The sequence below is a fragment of the Plectrocnemia conspersa genome, unplaced genomic scaffold (genome assembly GCF_051122295.1).
Source record: "Plectrocnemia conspersa isolate PC_06_02 unplaced genomic scaffold, ASM5112229v1 ptg000005l, whole genome shotgun sequence".
NCBI classification, from domain to species: domain Eukaryota; kingdom Metazoa; phylum Arthropoda; class Insecta; order Trichoptera; family Polycentropodidae; genus Plectrocnemia; species Plectrocnemia conspersa.
In genome coordinates this window covers 16,993,161-17,008,478 of record NW_028277169.1, presented here as the reverse complement: position 1 = coordinate 17,008,478, position 15,318 = coordinate 16,993,161, and the positions used below count along the sequence as shown (strand labels likewise).

The following is a 15,318-nucleotide window of genomic DNA, read 5'->3' as shown; positions in this document are numbered from 1 at the left end:
AAACCACACAGTTAACTATCTATAAGAACGACTTTAACTAAAAGAAACAAAACATCTGTAACATCCGCAGCTTAATGTACTATATGTAATGTACAAGATAAGTGGTAGAAGAATACAGAATATCATTAGTCAACAATCATCACAAGTGATTGTTGACTAATGATATTCTGTTAAAATTAATCATCTAAATTTAAATATAAAATAACACTCCATATGGTTATATTGATGTTTACTTTGCTTCTTGAAATACTAGATTGTAAATTTATATTCTATCTCTAACCCTAAATATGCAAATTAAACGGTTGTTATTCCTATCTTTCCTTGACTGCGAAAGAGATCAATATTTTTCGTTAGCCCTATATGTTTGACTCCCTGGTGCATAACCACCCTTTGACCTTGCTTTATTTTCTCCCTCTGAGTTGACTCACGCACAAAACAACTTTAGCATAATTTTCACGTGGCATTGAACGTCAAAAACTACCAAACCAAATCACAACATACTACAAACGGCGCGTGCTCGTATCTCTCGTAACTGGTTTATTGTCGGTATCCATATATTGATACAAGCCATCTACGGGGATACCATTCATGCGTCGAGTATCGCGTGGGTATCGACGGATGGTAGTGGAACAAAAACAGATCCATACAGACTAGTATTTTATGTGCTCAAGGAAGGGAGTACCCCTAGTTCATTAATGCGGTAGCACGATATTGAACTGGAGCACAAACTCAACCGATGGCGATGCAGCATCTTAGGCAGGAAAAGTATTTGTGTTACGACATCGATGCACCATTATATAATTTAGGGATAAAAGCGGCTAGCTTGTATGTATTATACATATGTAGTTCGTACAGGAAGTGCAGTAAGAAAAGGTTAAAGGGGGGTCATGCGTGAGTAACGATTCGAATATGTTATCCTTTAGCACTAGTGTTTGTCCTACAATCTACATAATAAAAAATGTATTGAATTTAACTACATGAAAATATTGTCAGACTTATCTTATTACATTATTAAAGTACATGTGTATTGCTTCGCAGTTAGTTTCAGAGTACTACCGTACTAGAACCAAAGAGAAACAGAATCTGTTTTTTTAATGAAATATTATACATATCTTTGACTCTAATAAATATGCGAGTGAAATAGGAAATTCCGAAACAGTGTAAGTTCTGCGACGGACTTTCCATGGACATCTTTGAGTCTCTATTAAAGTCTCAAAAATACGATGTGTCGCTGAATGAATTGTATTCAACGCAATGGAGTAAATTATCCTGTGATCTACGTACACAAAAAAATATGTATGCACTCTTAAAAATATGGTAAATAAATTGTTACTGCGAATATATTATACATATACACATAATAAACCCAAATACTATTACTTACAGATAAATTATAATACATAAATAAAAACTAAGTTCATATATTATACAATTATATCACAAAAGCTCAGATCACTAAGCACAACGCGTCTAAACACCTCGGAGAGTAATGTTGTACTGAAACTATGTTTCATAAAAGAATTCGTAATGCGACCTCCATTACGCCAGGTGCAAATGGGGGCCCAAAAGCGGGGGCGGAGGCTCAATCACTGGGTTCCCCTCTTAACGCCACTGATCACACGCAAGATAGATAACTCCAAAGGACACGCGTGGGAAAATCACAGACGCACTACAATTTAATAGATAAAAGCTTCCGGAATGTCTCAAACAATGTGTTTGAATGCTTTTTAGACTCTAATCTTATATTTATAAGATTTGTAAGTACAACTTCTTATCTTTTAATTTGACAAAATATTTTCAATTAAATTATAATTAACGTGTTTTAACTGAAAATTTCTAAAAAATTGTTGTAGTGTTTTGAGTCGAATAGTATAGTTAGTAGTAGACAGTCGTTTTATCATATTTTAAGTGTGTCATATTATTTCATTTTTCATGACACAAAGATTTAATAACTTTTTTAATAGCTTATAGTCAATCATATAATGTTAAATAACCATATTTGCTAGCAAAAACTCTAATTACAGAAATATTATATAATACTTTTACTCAACTATATAGCGTATTAGCTATGTTTAACAGCCCGTATCGCATCGAAATTAATTGTTAAAATGGTCGTAACACATTTTTACTGAAAACGTGTTCTCGTCAAGCCATGAAGGTACTTAACACACATTCCAAAATTCACATTAAAATGATAAGCACGTAGTTAAATGTACCAATTTTGATTCTACCATACGCCAAAGAGGAAAGGCACATTAAACTTCCCTCCGTTTTTCAATGGTATATAAAAGCCAGAACACTTCCGTTGGGACTTTGCTCAATTCTTCCCACAGAAGTATAGAATTCACACTAAGCGGAGCTACACCGAATTTACCGAAACGACCATTCTGCTCAAAACTAGCAGCCACCCTAATCTTCAAATGTGCAACTCTTCGATACGACTTTGAGACTATATCATACAGTACTGGCATATTTATTATGTATACAAAACATAGTATTTAATTTATAATTGCTATTGTGCAACAATTTGAGCCATATTATCTGAGCTCAGTGAGTCAAAATTGGAGATTTGTCCAGTTTTATACACATAAACAGCCTGAGGGAAGTTTAGTGCTCGCCCACTTTTTACTGCCACGATCAATTACAACAATTTAGGCGTGTTTTATTATATTTTTAGATTATATTACGTTGGAATTTAAACATACATTAAACATAAACATGTTTGAAATGGCCGTTAAATATTTTAAAACAAGTGTGATATCTGACAATTGGTAACTTGTTGTTAGAGATCTTTGAGTGCTGTCCTATATTATGTGATAATAACACTCTGCTTATTGTCACGTACGGTCTGCACCGATCGGCAAGAAAAATATATATATATATCGCTCTTAATGCGTAAGAGGTTTTGTTACTCAAAATTATTTCAATGAAAGCATTCTTTAATCAATGGTGACTGTGGACTTGTAATATGATTTAAAAATGATGTATTTTTTGGCAGATGGTTGTAACCAGTGGCAATGTATGCAAACTAAATGTATGATTATTAATTATAAAAATATATTAGATAATAATATAAAAATAATTATTGATAACTCTATTATAGAAATAGTTAGGAATAATTGTAGATACTTAATTAAATTTTAGGGAACATTGTAATTACATATTAAAAAAATAATATAAAAATAGGTATATTATCCAGAATGAAAAATATGTTAATTGAATATATTTACAATTGAAAAATGATACGAGAGATCAGCGTACGAGGCGTCGCCGGTCATCGTCTTCCAGTCAAAGTCCACCAAAAAATGTGTATTTCTACGCCACCATCGGTGTTATCAAAGTGCTGTCTAGTTTTTGGCCCTGTTAAATGAATTGACCCCCATTGCTTTCTACAATTATTGTTGATAGGATATGTGAGAATTTTTACTGATTAATCAACTTATTTCACACTTAGGAAATTGTATAATATTAACCAATTACAGTATGTATTAAAACAGCTTAACATAAGATGCAATGATGAACTATTCCATCATAGATCATGCAAGCACCGAAATATGCTCACGTATCACAGAACGCGTAGGGGTCACACAATTGTGGCAAACTTGGACGTTTCGCACTCAAGATCACACGGGAAATGTGCAGACAATGGGTTACACGCGGTTCACGCAAATATACAGCGTGCGAAGAAGAGGAAAAGGCATCAGAAACAATATTAAAAAGAAGTAAAGGGTCGAGATCAAAAGCTCGCTTTTATATGCAGATGCTTAGCAAACCGTTATTTTCGTGTAGGCCCGCGGCGATTTTAGATTTAGACATTCTTTGGTGTCTAAAATTTAACGTGAATATGGGATAATTAATGCGTATGGAACTGAATGGTTGAATTATTCGTTTTGGCATCGAATCAAAGGTGGCACAATGGAGGAATGTCCTCAAAACAGGCACATTAAAGTTTGACGTAGATTTATATTAAAAAAATCTGACGAGGATGAAGAGTATCATATTATATGTATTCTTATTTCGGTTGAAAATTTGTATTTATGCGACAATGACGAGCGTTACAGTAAATGCGTGATCGCGATCAACAGTAAAATAAATACATAATAAAATTTTATTTAATAAAAAAATGAACTTAAGGGGTGAAAATTAAGAGATTTGAAAGAAAACATTTTGCCGTAGTTTTACTTGGACATTATACACCATTAGACTATTGTATTCAATCGAGAACAGTGAACGCGTGCTATAAATTTCAATGTAGCAAACCACGCAACCAATTTCATACCAATCGGAAGTTCAATTTCAGCTACCGACTCAACCGTTTAAATTCTATGTTCGATCTCACAAAGGATCAAAATCTATAAAAAAATCTCATAATACACTCAGCTTGTGTATGATATGAATTTGATTGGATAATTCGGCGTAACGCATTCGTTTCGGATGATAACAATCTTGATCGTTTGTGGGCGTAACGGAATTGATAACAACGGCTCGTTAAGACCGCCTCGAAATGATTCTATTATATTATTGTATACGTATGTAGCTATTTGCATAGAGAATCGTGTGAGAAGCATATAATTGCACAATATTGATGATTTGCATTTGTGTCAAAGCAATATTGACAATAATTACCTAAGAGAGAAACTAATTATAAGGTTAACAATTATTAGCGTTACTAAAATATATTCTATATACATATATGTATTTATGTCAAGTTTTTAAAGTTATTGTGAGTGTATGTGTATTTACTTAAATTTAACATACTAACCCTACTTTACAATAACTGATGACTAGTACGGAATTATGTGTCAAATTCAATAGAATAAAATCATGACAATTGACAGTTTTTTAGCATGTTTATATCTACTGATTGTTTGAAAATACTTTTCATGCAGTTGAAATATTTTCATGTATATAAAAACATCCAATGTCAGCACGCAATTTTTTAAATGCTTGAAAGCGCATTTTCGCGTTGCATATATACATATGTACATGTCACCGAGCAGTTTCTAAACGTGCAACCTAAGACTATATATAGAAAATACCTGCTGAATAATTTATGCATGATCAGCACGATCTGAGTGTCGTGAAAGAACCTACAAAACTACATATTTGCGAAAATCCTCGAAAAAACGAGTTTACGCACAATCCATAGACTTAACTCTCAACACACTTACCGAATTAACCAATATATCGGTCACCGGTAATCAAATGGCGCCGGAATGCGGCGAGATGATCGAACCCAACCGACAGGTTACATCTCTCTAATAATAATTAGCGGTAAAGTTGAGAAGAAAACTACTTCGTATCTCTAGCCAGCAGCATGGCTCTCTACAAGCACAAGAAATGGCGGGGTCAACGTACATATTCCAACAGCACACGAAAATACCCGGAGGTGATAGTGTTTACGGGAATGAGAAACACGCCTAAGCAACATAAAATCAATAAACCATAATGATTGACCCTCGAACAATTTGGGAACAAAACAAAATCGTCGAGCAGATCGCAAAAGAGACTGGAATGCAATCCTCGCGAGTCTAGTTAAATTGACATTCGAATAACGCAAAACCTTAATCGCTTAAAAGGTTACCGAAAGGTTTCTTTTTTTGTGTCTCTGTGAAAGTTTTGGAGTCGGAGCGCAGCGGTTGAACTTGTCACTGTTATCACTGTTATCACTGGTCTATACTGAAGGAGAGTGTGAGGACCGACGCGACGGGGTTCAGGTGAGGGACTGCAAAAATAAGAGTGCCGCAGCGCGAGTAACGGGGCTTCAGTTGTGCGGAGCGGGGGCACGCGGGCCGCAGACTGCGACCGACGGCATCTATTTTGATACCGGAGAGGGACGCAGCATCTCGTCTGGTGTGTCGCTGGACCCCAAGAGTTATTGCGGAATATGATAGACGTCCGAGCTATTGTGATGAACGAGTGATTGGATTGATATAATCGAGATCAAACTCCAGTTGAGAAAAATATGATGACGCGTACTGAAGTACCTAATCAAATTCACCAGATCTAATTTATTAACATGAAAGGAGTTGCTACAAAAAATATATAGATAAAGGGATACAAATGGCAATGTTCCGATGGATTAAATACAAATTGTGTAAAGGCTTGTTAAGTACACGAAGACTCCGAAAAAATAATTTTGTATGAAATGAATTACAATTGCCACTAGATCATAGATTCTTAAAGTGGGCGCTACCGCCATGTTATTCTGCGGTGATGGGCTAAAGCTAAGTAAGAAGAGTTGTCAATAAAAAAAATTCTAAAAAAATATTGATGACAAATTTATTCGCTGTGCACTGTGTGATTCATTCATATATAGCATTACGTTGCAAAAAAAATGTAATTAAAGATCACCTGGATCACTAATTATAATACGTAATTATATAATAACAGCTAATAAAATCATAAATTCTCGAGCAGCAATATGGTTTCTGTCACTAATATTATGGTTTTGTCTAACTTTGTTTCAAGATCATTGGACTCTGGTGAACAAGTGGACGTCATATACACAGATTTTCAAAAAGCATTCGATAAAGTTAATCATGCTTTACTTGTGAAAAAATGATCAAATTTCGGGTTTTCTAAAGGTCTTATAAACTTATTCTCAAATTACTTGACCAATAGATATCAGTTCGTCAAGAACAAAAACTCTTTTTCAGAATGATATAAGACCTCTACCGGGATACCTCAACGATCGAATTTGAGTCCATTACTGTGTCTATTGCTCATTAATGATATAGAAAAAGCAATGCATCATTCAAAGTTTTTGTTATATGCAGATGACAATTACAACCGCTGCAATTTTAAATACAAATAGTAGTTTTAATTTGCTAAATTCACAGCAGGTAGTTAAAAAAGTGCCAAGGATTTCCGATTAGCACTCGGAAAACATTATGTGTATAATAATATCAGTTTTAGTTCTGACTCTAGGAATTACGGTTACAAAAAAAAATTTTCGACAGACTTGAATATTTTTAAATAATAAAATTTTATATTTCCTAAAGATAAATAGCAAATTAAATAAAATAATATATGTAATATTTTATTGCAGTAAATAAATTTAGTATATGTATTATTTATAAAATAACCTTCAAATAAATTGCTTTACAATTTCAGTTGCTTAGTTTCCAAACCATTTTTTTGAAAAGTAAAAATTATACGCATTTCCTAAATAGGGGAAATCCATAATAAGACATTAGATTAATATTCTTAATTAAATAAAATTATTAAATCTAAGATATTGCAAGCATTTTCTTCTGTCTCTGTGAAAGAACATTGTATAACCATCAAGTGAAAAACCTCTTAAACATTGTATAACCATCAAGTGAAAAACATTCTAAGAACCGAAAAAATACATACGCATGCTTTGTAACACCCTTGAAAGAATTAGGTAAGATCTTCCCCTTTGATACTTTATCTTACAGTTCAAAGATCAAACACGAATAATGCAGTTGCAGCAGCAATTGATATAAATTTCAGCTCTTCAGTAAGTCAATTGACGTTAAATACAACTTTCATGTAAATATTTATTCTGCATATAATGCAGAAATATTTAATATTGAATCAAGACCTACCATTTTAATTATACCAATATTAAAAAATAGTTACAAATCATGTATGGCCCCCAAAGTAGCCATAACTCACCGCTATTGACTTTTATTAATTGGTATATTGCAAAGATGTGTATAAATCAAAGCCACGCAATAAAACAACTAAAGCAGACATAAAGCCCATTAAAGTAAAACCCAGTATCACATTAATAACCACAATGAACGACTATTTGATCAGATGCAGGCTCGCTTAAATGATAATTAAGGATATTTAATATATATTTTCATCAATATTATACAATAAAACATATTCTTATTTTTGTAGCACCTACTTTATACTAATTTTATTTATAAATGGAATATCTGTCATGGTTTCTAATTAATCTTTATGTGAGAATAGAGTTGTAAATATACAATGATTTTTTATTTACTCGTAAAGCAGTGAAAGGCAATCTTTTCTGGTTATTTCCTATAATATATTTGTGTTATACGTTATTGTTGAGGTTTCAACAATGTCATTTAGAAATCATGCATTATTAATTAAAATTAGTTAAATTTAAACTGAAGAAAATAATAATTTATTGGCCGCGCATCGAATATTTAAATGCTATTTTCTAAGAAAATGTTTATAAATGTAAGAACAACAAGGAAACATGATAATAACGTAAAGGATTTGGACCATACAGTCCTCGTTACGACCACATAAATAACACGAGTTTTGTTCTTACTGTAAATATTATCTGTCATTGAGAGAATATTTATTTTTTGCGAAACCGAAAAAATAAATCATCGGATCCACAAGATTCTCGTTGCAATGCAATATGATCTTGGACAATGCCCATCAAGCAAATGTCGCTTTCTAATATACACCTATTTTGCCGTTCTAAGAAGCGACTGCAGCGATTGGGTATGATGATCGCTGCATAATTGCGATTCTGATGAGGTGAGGAGTCACGAGCAGCTACTCGCAGACTCCGGCGGACACCGCCCGCGGACAACATACGATTATGGACTCACACATCCCACCGCCAGCTTCTCCACCACCGCTCGGAGAATAAACTGTCGCTACCACACCAATCAGGAATCTAAGGATCGTCCACTGACATCATCCCTCCGCCAGCTTCTCCACCACCGCTCCGAGAAAACATCTCGCAATTTATAGTCTGTCGCAACATATGTAAATATAATGTAATAAAACTTTAATTATATTACACACTGAGTCTCACTGGCTACAAAATCACACCTCTGGGGTTCTCATACCTTAATATTTTTAATTTTCAGGACTGTTATCAACAGCAGAGTCCCAATTCGCTATTGGATCAGAAACATAACAAATGCATTTATTGTATTAACTGCGTCATTTTGGGTTAAAATATCTGCATTAATACAGTGACCCTGAAAAATAGCTATAAGAATTTATACAATATCAGCTTTAGATACAAATACAGCAGTTAAGTAACATATTATAATTAAAAATTGTATAATAATACGTATTACTTTGCTTGTAAATTATCCTTATATTAATTCTATAATTAACCATTTAATATGCAACAAACAGTTCCGATGCTTAAATGCGAATTAATATATGCAAAACAGGCTTGATAAATTCGAAACATAAGCTACGTACAACAGGTTGCATATAGTACAACCGATGTATGTACAAATACAAATTATGTGCTTTATGTACAAAGTGTTTAAAAATATATTAAATTTCAACTATTCTATAATTGCGATGCATCGAACATTAAATATTGATGCACATACACGTCTATAAGATACAATCTTAATAGCCCATTGTTAAAAATAATAACCTTGATGGATCAAAAATTTAATCTAATTCAAGATTACCATTTGAGTGCATCCTATTGTATCGATTCAACAGTATAATTATAGAAGATTTAAAGTATTGCATAATTAGTCTCGATTTAAATAAAAGCAAAAAAATGACAGATATCTTCATATACTGCCCCATTTTTAAAGAATGAACGTCCTACTTTTCTGAAATTAGGGCAAAAAGTAGGTTATAGCGACATTTTCAATTACGTCATATATAATTTTATATTGCAAGAAAATGATCATTATTAGATCAGATTTATGGCTTCGCTAAATTTAATACGTTTTGAGATTTTTCCAAATAAGGCTATGTTTTAACGTAATAAATATTGTGTCATAAATTATCTTTTTTTAATAGTGCAATTTAATATTCGCCTTACACATACATACGTGAGAAACGTTAAACATCCACATTTAAACAAAACACTTACATTCGTAAATACGTCTATTAAATGATATGGAAAAGAATGGCGTATACATTATTTTTTTTAAAAATGCTACGATGCTAATGGTCAGTTATTAGCTATTGTTCGTAGTCAGAATAATAATTCACTTGAGAAAAATAGCGAATGTAGTGTCTAATCTTTTTTACTACCATACAGCCACAACAATAACCTTGAACTTATATAATTTCCTCACGGAGCCATGTTTACTGTTAAGCATCTGTGTTTTAGTCTATACATTGGTCATAGTAGCAATTTTCACGATGTTGACTCAACAAGAAAATAGCGTTCTCTCGGTTAGATCAAAGGATTTCTATACTTACTTGAAGCCGTGTGTTTAGCGGAAGTAATCTTGGGTGGAGCACTACAGCTGACGCTGAGGTCACTTTGAGAGCTGTGAGGAGTACTCCGACTACTGCTGACTGGCATATTAATCGGCATCCTGCTCTTCCCTCGACGACTGAGAAGGAAGCGAATTTACATTTAAAACGTCAACAAATGTAAATTACACAAACAATGACTCCATCTATGGCTGCGACATTAAAAATCGCGCCTCAATGGAGCCAATAAAGAAATGAGACTCACCTCTTAGTGATTTTCGCCTTGGGTTTGTTCGGCGAAATGGAATCATCAAACCCGCCTTTCTCTGAAGATTGTGAAGAGTTAACTTTAGGCTTGATGTCTTTGAGTGAGCTTTTCAGCTTAGATTCGCTCTTGTTCACCGAAATCTTGTTCATCACAGCGTCCCATCTTCCTTCTTTTTTGGGAACAGTTTGCTTCTCTTGATTATCTGTCTTGTTAGTCAACATCAACATCGTCTTCACCTTGCTCGCTACGTCTCGACGCGGCATCTTATACTTCTTGATCGCCATATTCTTGTCTTCTTTGTTGATTTTCTCGTTCGATCTATTAGGAGACACAAAGCCTTCGTTTTTACTTTGGTTCAAATCCAACTGCAGCGCCTTCTGCTCTCCAATACTTCGATTTTCTTGTCTGGTTTCCAAATTACAATCGCTACCCGTCAGGGTTTTATCGTTAAATCCGCAATGATACATCTCAGAATTGTTATTTTGACTCAGATCCGATCTCGTGGATGTGGTGCATGCTTCTGGCGAAAGATCGTCGATTACGTTCAAAAGCATAGGGGAGCATCTGTGAGTTTCCATATCTGTAAACACCCCACTTGATTCCATGCACGAATCGTCATTCGAATTTCCGTTTCTGCTCACTAGCACTGGAGGATTGCAGTTTTTACCACCGCCGTAAAGAGCGCCGTCGATCACCTGAGCTTTTCTATCACCGCGATGCACCTGTTCGTCGTGACCATCTGCGTCGCTCTCCGTAAAGAAGTCCGAATCTGTCATAGGATCCGGTCTTCTATTTATTGGTATATTTTGCCAATTTTGTATATTATTCACTCCTCTATGTCCAATCGTCGGCGACTGATCAGCGCCTCTGCTGACCGGCCTCGACATCTCTCCATCTCCTTGGTATCCATCCAAACTAGTGATGCTCGTGATACTGTACGTGACAGATTTCGAAGGATCAGTTTTAGGATCCGTCGACAAAGCTGACAGCTCCGATTTTATGTCGACAGGGTCCAAAGGCAGTTCTTCCGGAGAAGGTGTTTGATCCATACGAACCCCATGCGTAATATTATCGAATCTCGTGGGATCGGCTATGGAGCTGAGAGCGTCCAATATGCTGCTGTGTACCGACGGTAGCAATTCGTCGTCGATTGTGTGACTGACCACTGAAAGACAAAGTTCGTTGCCGTTATTCAAGTTTTCCACCGTGCTCGTTTTGAACGGCCGTTGAATAAATAATTCATATGTGTCGTTGTGCGTGTTTATTTCGTTGGTCACGTTCCCTAGGCTGTCGGAAACTAACGACTTTTCCGATTGAGACACCTTGGCCTGGTCCGAATTGTCGTTTTGCTGAAGTGGGTCAAAATCTTCCGTCGACAAGTTCCTGTCGGATTTGGTGAGCGATTGAATGCCGTCCGGAGTTAACGACTTCATGATTTCGGTGGGCGTCTGAGGCGTGCTCGAGTTAGTTCTTTCCGTGGTTTTGTCGCTATTTTGTAAACCAATAAAATCGTCAGTCGCAGGCGAAAGAACGTTTTCTAAGAACGACAAAGAGTCCATCTGCTCGGGCGTTAAAATACCCAAGCTTTCATCGAACGAGTTTTGTTTGCTCATTTCTTGGATCGAATTATCCGATACAGGGCTCAGCAAATTTGACATGGACCTAGCTTCTCTTATATCGTTCTTTTCTAATGTTTTATTAGCTGCGTTAGAAAAGCACTGCGGGTTTTGTTTGCGTGTCAACGGCTGCAACACAAAATTTTTGTTATCGTAATCCTTCGAAATACTCAGTACCTTTTTACTCGTTGGCAACTTGTATTCCGTCACTTCCATTTGCTTATTGTCTTTGACGTCTACTCTATTGTGTTGTACAATAGTAACGACACGCTCGGATTTGGGTGATTTCTTCAGACTCATATCGCGATTCAAAGACAGCTTTTGCATGTCTAATTGTAAAGAACCTAAAGTTGAATCGGCCGTCAAGCTCAGCATGCTTTCGTTTCCGATGAAATCTATGGAAGCATATGTGTCGCGATTGTCTTTAACTTCATCTCTGAAAGGAGTAGACGTAATAGCATCGTCTAATTTAACTTCAGACAAAGGAGATGAACGAAACTCTTCGCATGTCTTCCTTTCGCTAACTATCGACGATTTCTTTTCAGCTCGACCTGCATGCAACATTTGCGTATCGATCTGAATTGAATCTAAATTAGCATTAGTATTAATGCTAGAAAAATCTGGCATGCTCTCATCTTCGATTAACGAAATAGGAAATTGTGGCTCTTTCGTATGAGTTCGATCGAATTTTTCGTTCGTTTTCAAAGCATCGATCGTCATTTGCGCGTCGTTCGCGGATTTGCTTCTTTTAAGAGGTTCAGTTTGATTAGAATCTAGAGCCGTCTCGACGACTAGACTAGTGAATTCCGGCATAGTTTCGTCTTCGATTAAAGACGACGGTTGATTCGTCGTAGTAAACACATTCGGAATATCAATTGTTAAGTCGATTACTGCACATTGTCGATCGTGTCCAGTATTTTCCATGACTACATTATCGTCTAAGTGACGATCGGATTTAACAAGGTTATCATCCAACCCAACTAATAAGCTGTATGGTCCAGAATCGCACTGATCGTCCTGTGAAATTAGAAACCGATCGTCGACTCGCTCCGGTTTTGACTTACAAGTCTTATTCTTCATATCCTGCAGCTTTTTCCGAAACTCGATAATTTTCCCGGATACTGTAAAAGATTGATTCTGATTTGTAGCACTCCTGTTTTCGATCAAGGCTTCCACGTTACTCCTCTCCTTCGCTTCTTTCGTATTGACTACATCGATAGATTCGATCGTCTTGTTGGCAAGATCCGGAAGAACATCGAACGTCTTTTCCTGATCGATCTTATCGCAGTATACGAAAGTGGAATCTTTTTCGTCGCCATCGTTTTTCGCATAAATCGCCGGTATTTTATCGAACGTTGTATCTGAAAGAGTTTTTTTCTCGTTAATGTTATATTCCTCGATTTGCTTATTGTTATCGATCGTTCTCTTTGTTGGTTTGATAATAGGTAGCTTCTTTTTTGACGGAAATACCCGAATTCCACTCTCGACGGTTCTGCGTACAGCGCCTTTTGTAGATCTCAAAATTGGAATACCTCCGCCGACCGGAATCTTACTCTCACTAGGTGCCTAAAAAAATAAAAAAAAATTGATTCGATAAAGCAATTATTAAGTCGTTTCTAATAATAGCGGTGCACTAGCTTATGAAGTGAAATTATTGCTTCGAAGTTTTTGAGGTCCAGACAATGCGTACAAATGAAGAACTTCCTTTGACCGAACGCGTTATTCAATTACACAAAATTAACCTTTTTTTAACGTTCATATCAGCAATCTGCAACCTTTTTCAAATTAAATTGTGATTTTTGAACAGATCAAATCAAAGGTTGCCTGTTACTGATACATGTAATACAATAGTAATAACATCAAAACCGATACTAAATGTGACAGTGTTAAATACGCAACGCTTCAATAATTGACTACATTGCATAAAAACGAGTCTATCGAAAAACTAGAAATGGAAAGTTGTCCGATAGTTATTTTTTTCGACCAAAACTTTCGTCTAGTAAACATTTCTTAAAATACGTCAACGCGCGCTCAATATCATTCGTCAAGTCGACGACTGAATATTATGACATTTATAAAGCAAAAATATGTATAGAAGTAAGTTATTCAATTCAATGACATATTCTCATATTGTATAAAATAAAAATATTATTATAATAAAAATATAAACCATTACAAAAGGCAACAAATTAAATAGTCAGAATTTAAATCAACTTCGGGTCATAATTAAAATCAATTCTCGGTCAGAATTTTATTAACAGTCTGGTTATGATTATAAATACTAAATTTAAAATTATAAAACAGCTACATAATCATGAAATTTGATCTACCAGTGATTTACACATCTCTCAAGCATTTTCTACGAAGTTTAGCACGATTTTTTTTAAATATTTGCACTTAAAACGATTCACTAAAATCAACCAAGATGAATTGATGCAACTTTAATCGATAAAAACTATAGCAATATATAATTGTTATTTTTGTTTTTCTGTAACTATGCTTCTTAATTTTCTCATTTGTTCTTTTAAAATTTGATAATAAATATTTTAAATGTAATTATTTTATTATTCTAAATGTATGTATTATATGTGTAATTTTAATGTATCAAATTGTAACCGCAGAATGAGTTCTTTCTTACTTATGCGGAATTACGTAAGTAAATTCTTAAAAAATAATATTATTGAGGGTAACAGTTAGAATAAAAAATCATACGGTCAAAATAAAAATATAGGACGATTAAAAAATATTAAAATATTTATAAATATAAATAAGCAATAAATTATTTATTTTAGAAATATCATAAAATATATACAGTAAGCGGCAGCGAGCTAGTGTTGCTCAGAAAAGTGAAAACCCCACCCTATAAATCTATTTAATTGTATGTAGGACGCGAAGGTTTACAGAGCGACGAACGAAGCGGGAATAACGACAGAGCGGCGGCGAGGAGCACGCTTAGCTTGTTGTGTTTACATCTCACATTGCTGCGAGCTAGCTCTAAAACACTCTGCTAATGATAATGATAATGAGCTGCCGATATGCAAATGACAAATCAACCAGTTGTACCAATCTTCAGCGCTACAGCAAAAACAACACTATTGTCAACTGAAAAAATGATTCTGAACATCTATCAAAATAATTCTTACCAATTAATATAAATGATGAACATTACAGTTTAAATTTTAACCATTTAATATAAATTCCATTCAAATAATATAAATTCTGACCCGAAGAATACGAGCCATTCCAAAATATGATACATCAGAAATGATATAATGAATATTAACGGCA

General features: G+C 34.7%; 1 protein-coding gene across 2 annotated transcripts in view; it reads right to left on the bottom strand.

Moving 5' to 3' along the window:
• Nucleotides 1-15,318, bottom strand: part of toc (toucan) — a 117,225-nt gene that overhangs the window by 97,462 nt on the left and 4,445 nt on the right. The window contains exons 2-3 of one of the 2 annotated variants that reach the window (XM_088186362.1): nt 10,412-13,596; nt 10,150-10,286 (exon numbers count right to left, since the gene is read on the bottom strand). In XM_088186362.1, coding sequence (XP_088042488.1) covers nt 10,150-10,286; nt 10,412-13,596 — 3,322 coding nt within the window. Of the gene's footprint in view, nt 1-5,584; nt 5,730-10,149; nt 10,287-10,411; nt 13,597-15,318 lie in introns of those variants that run through there. The other variant, XM_088186363.1, reaches the window with a different exon arrangement.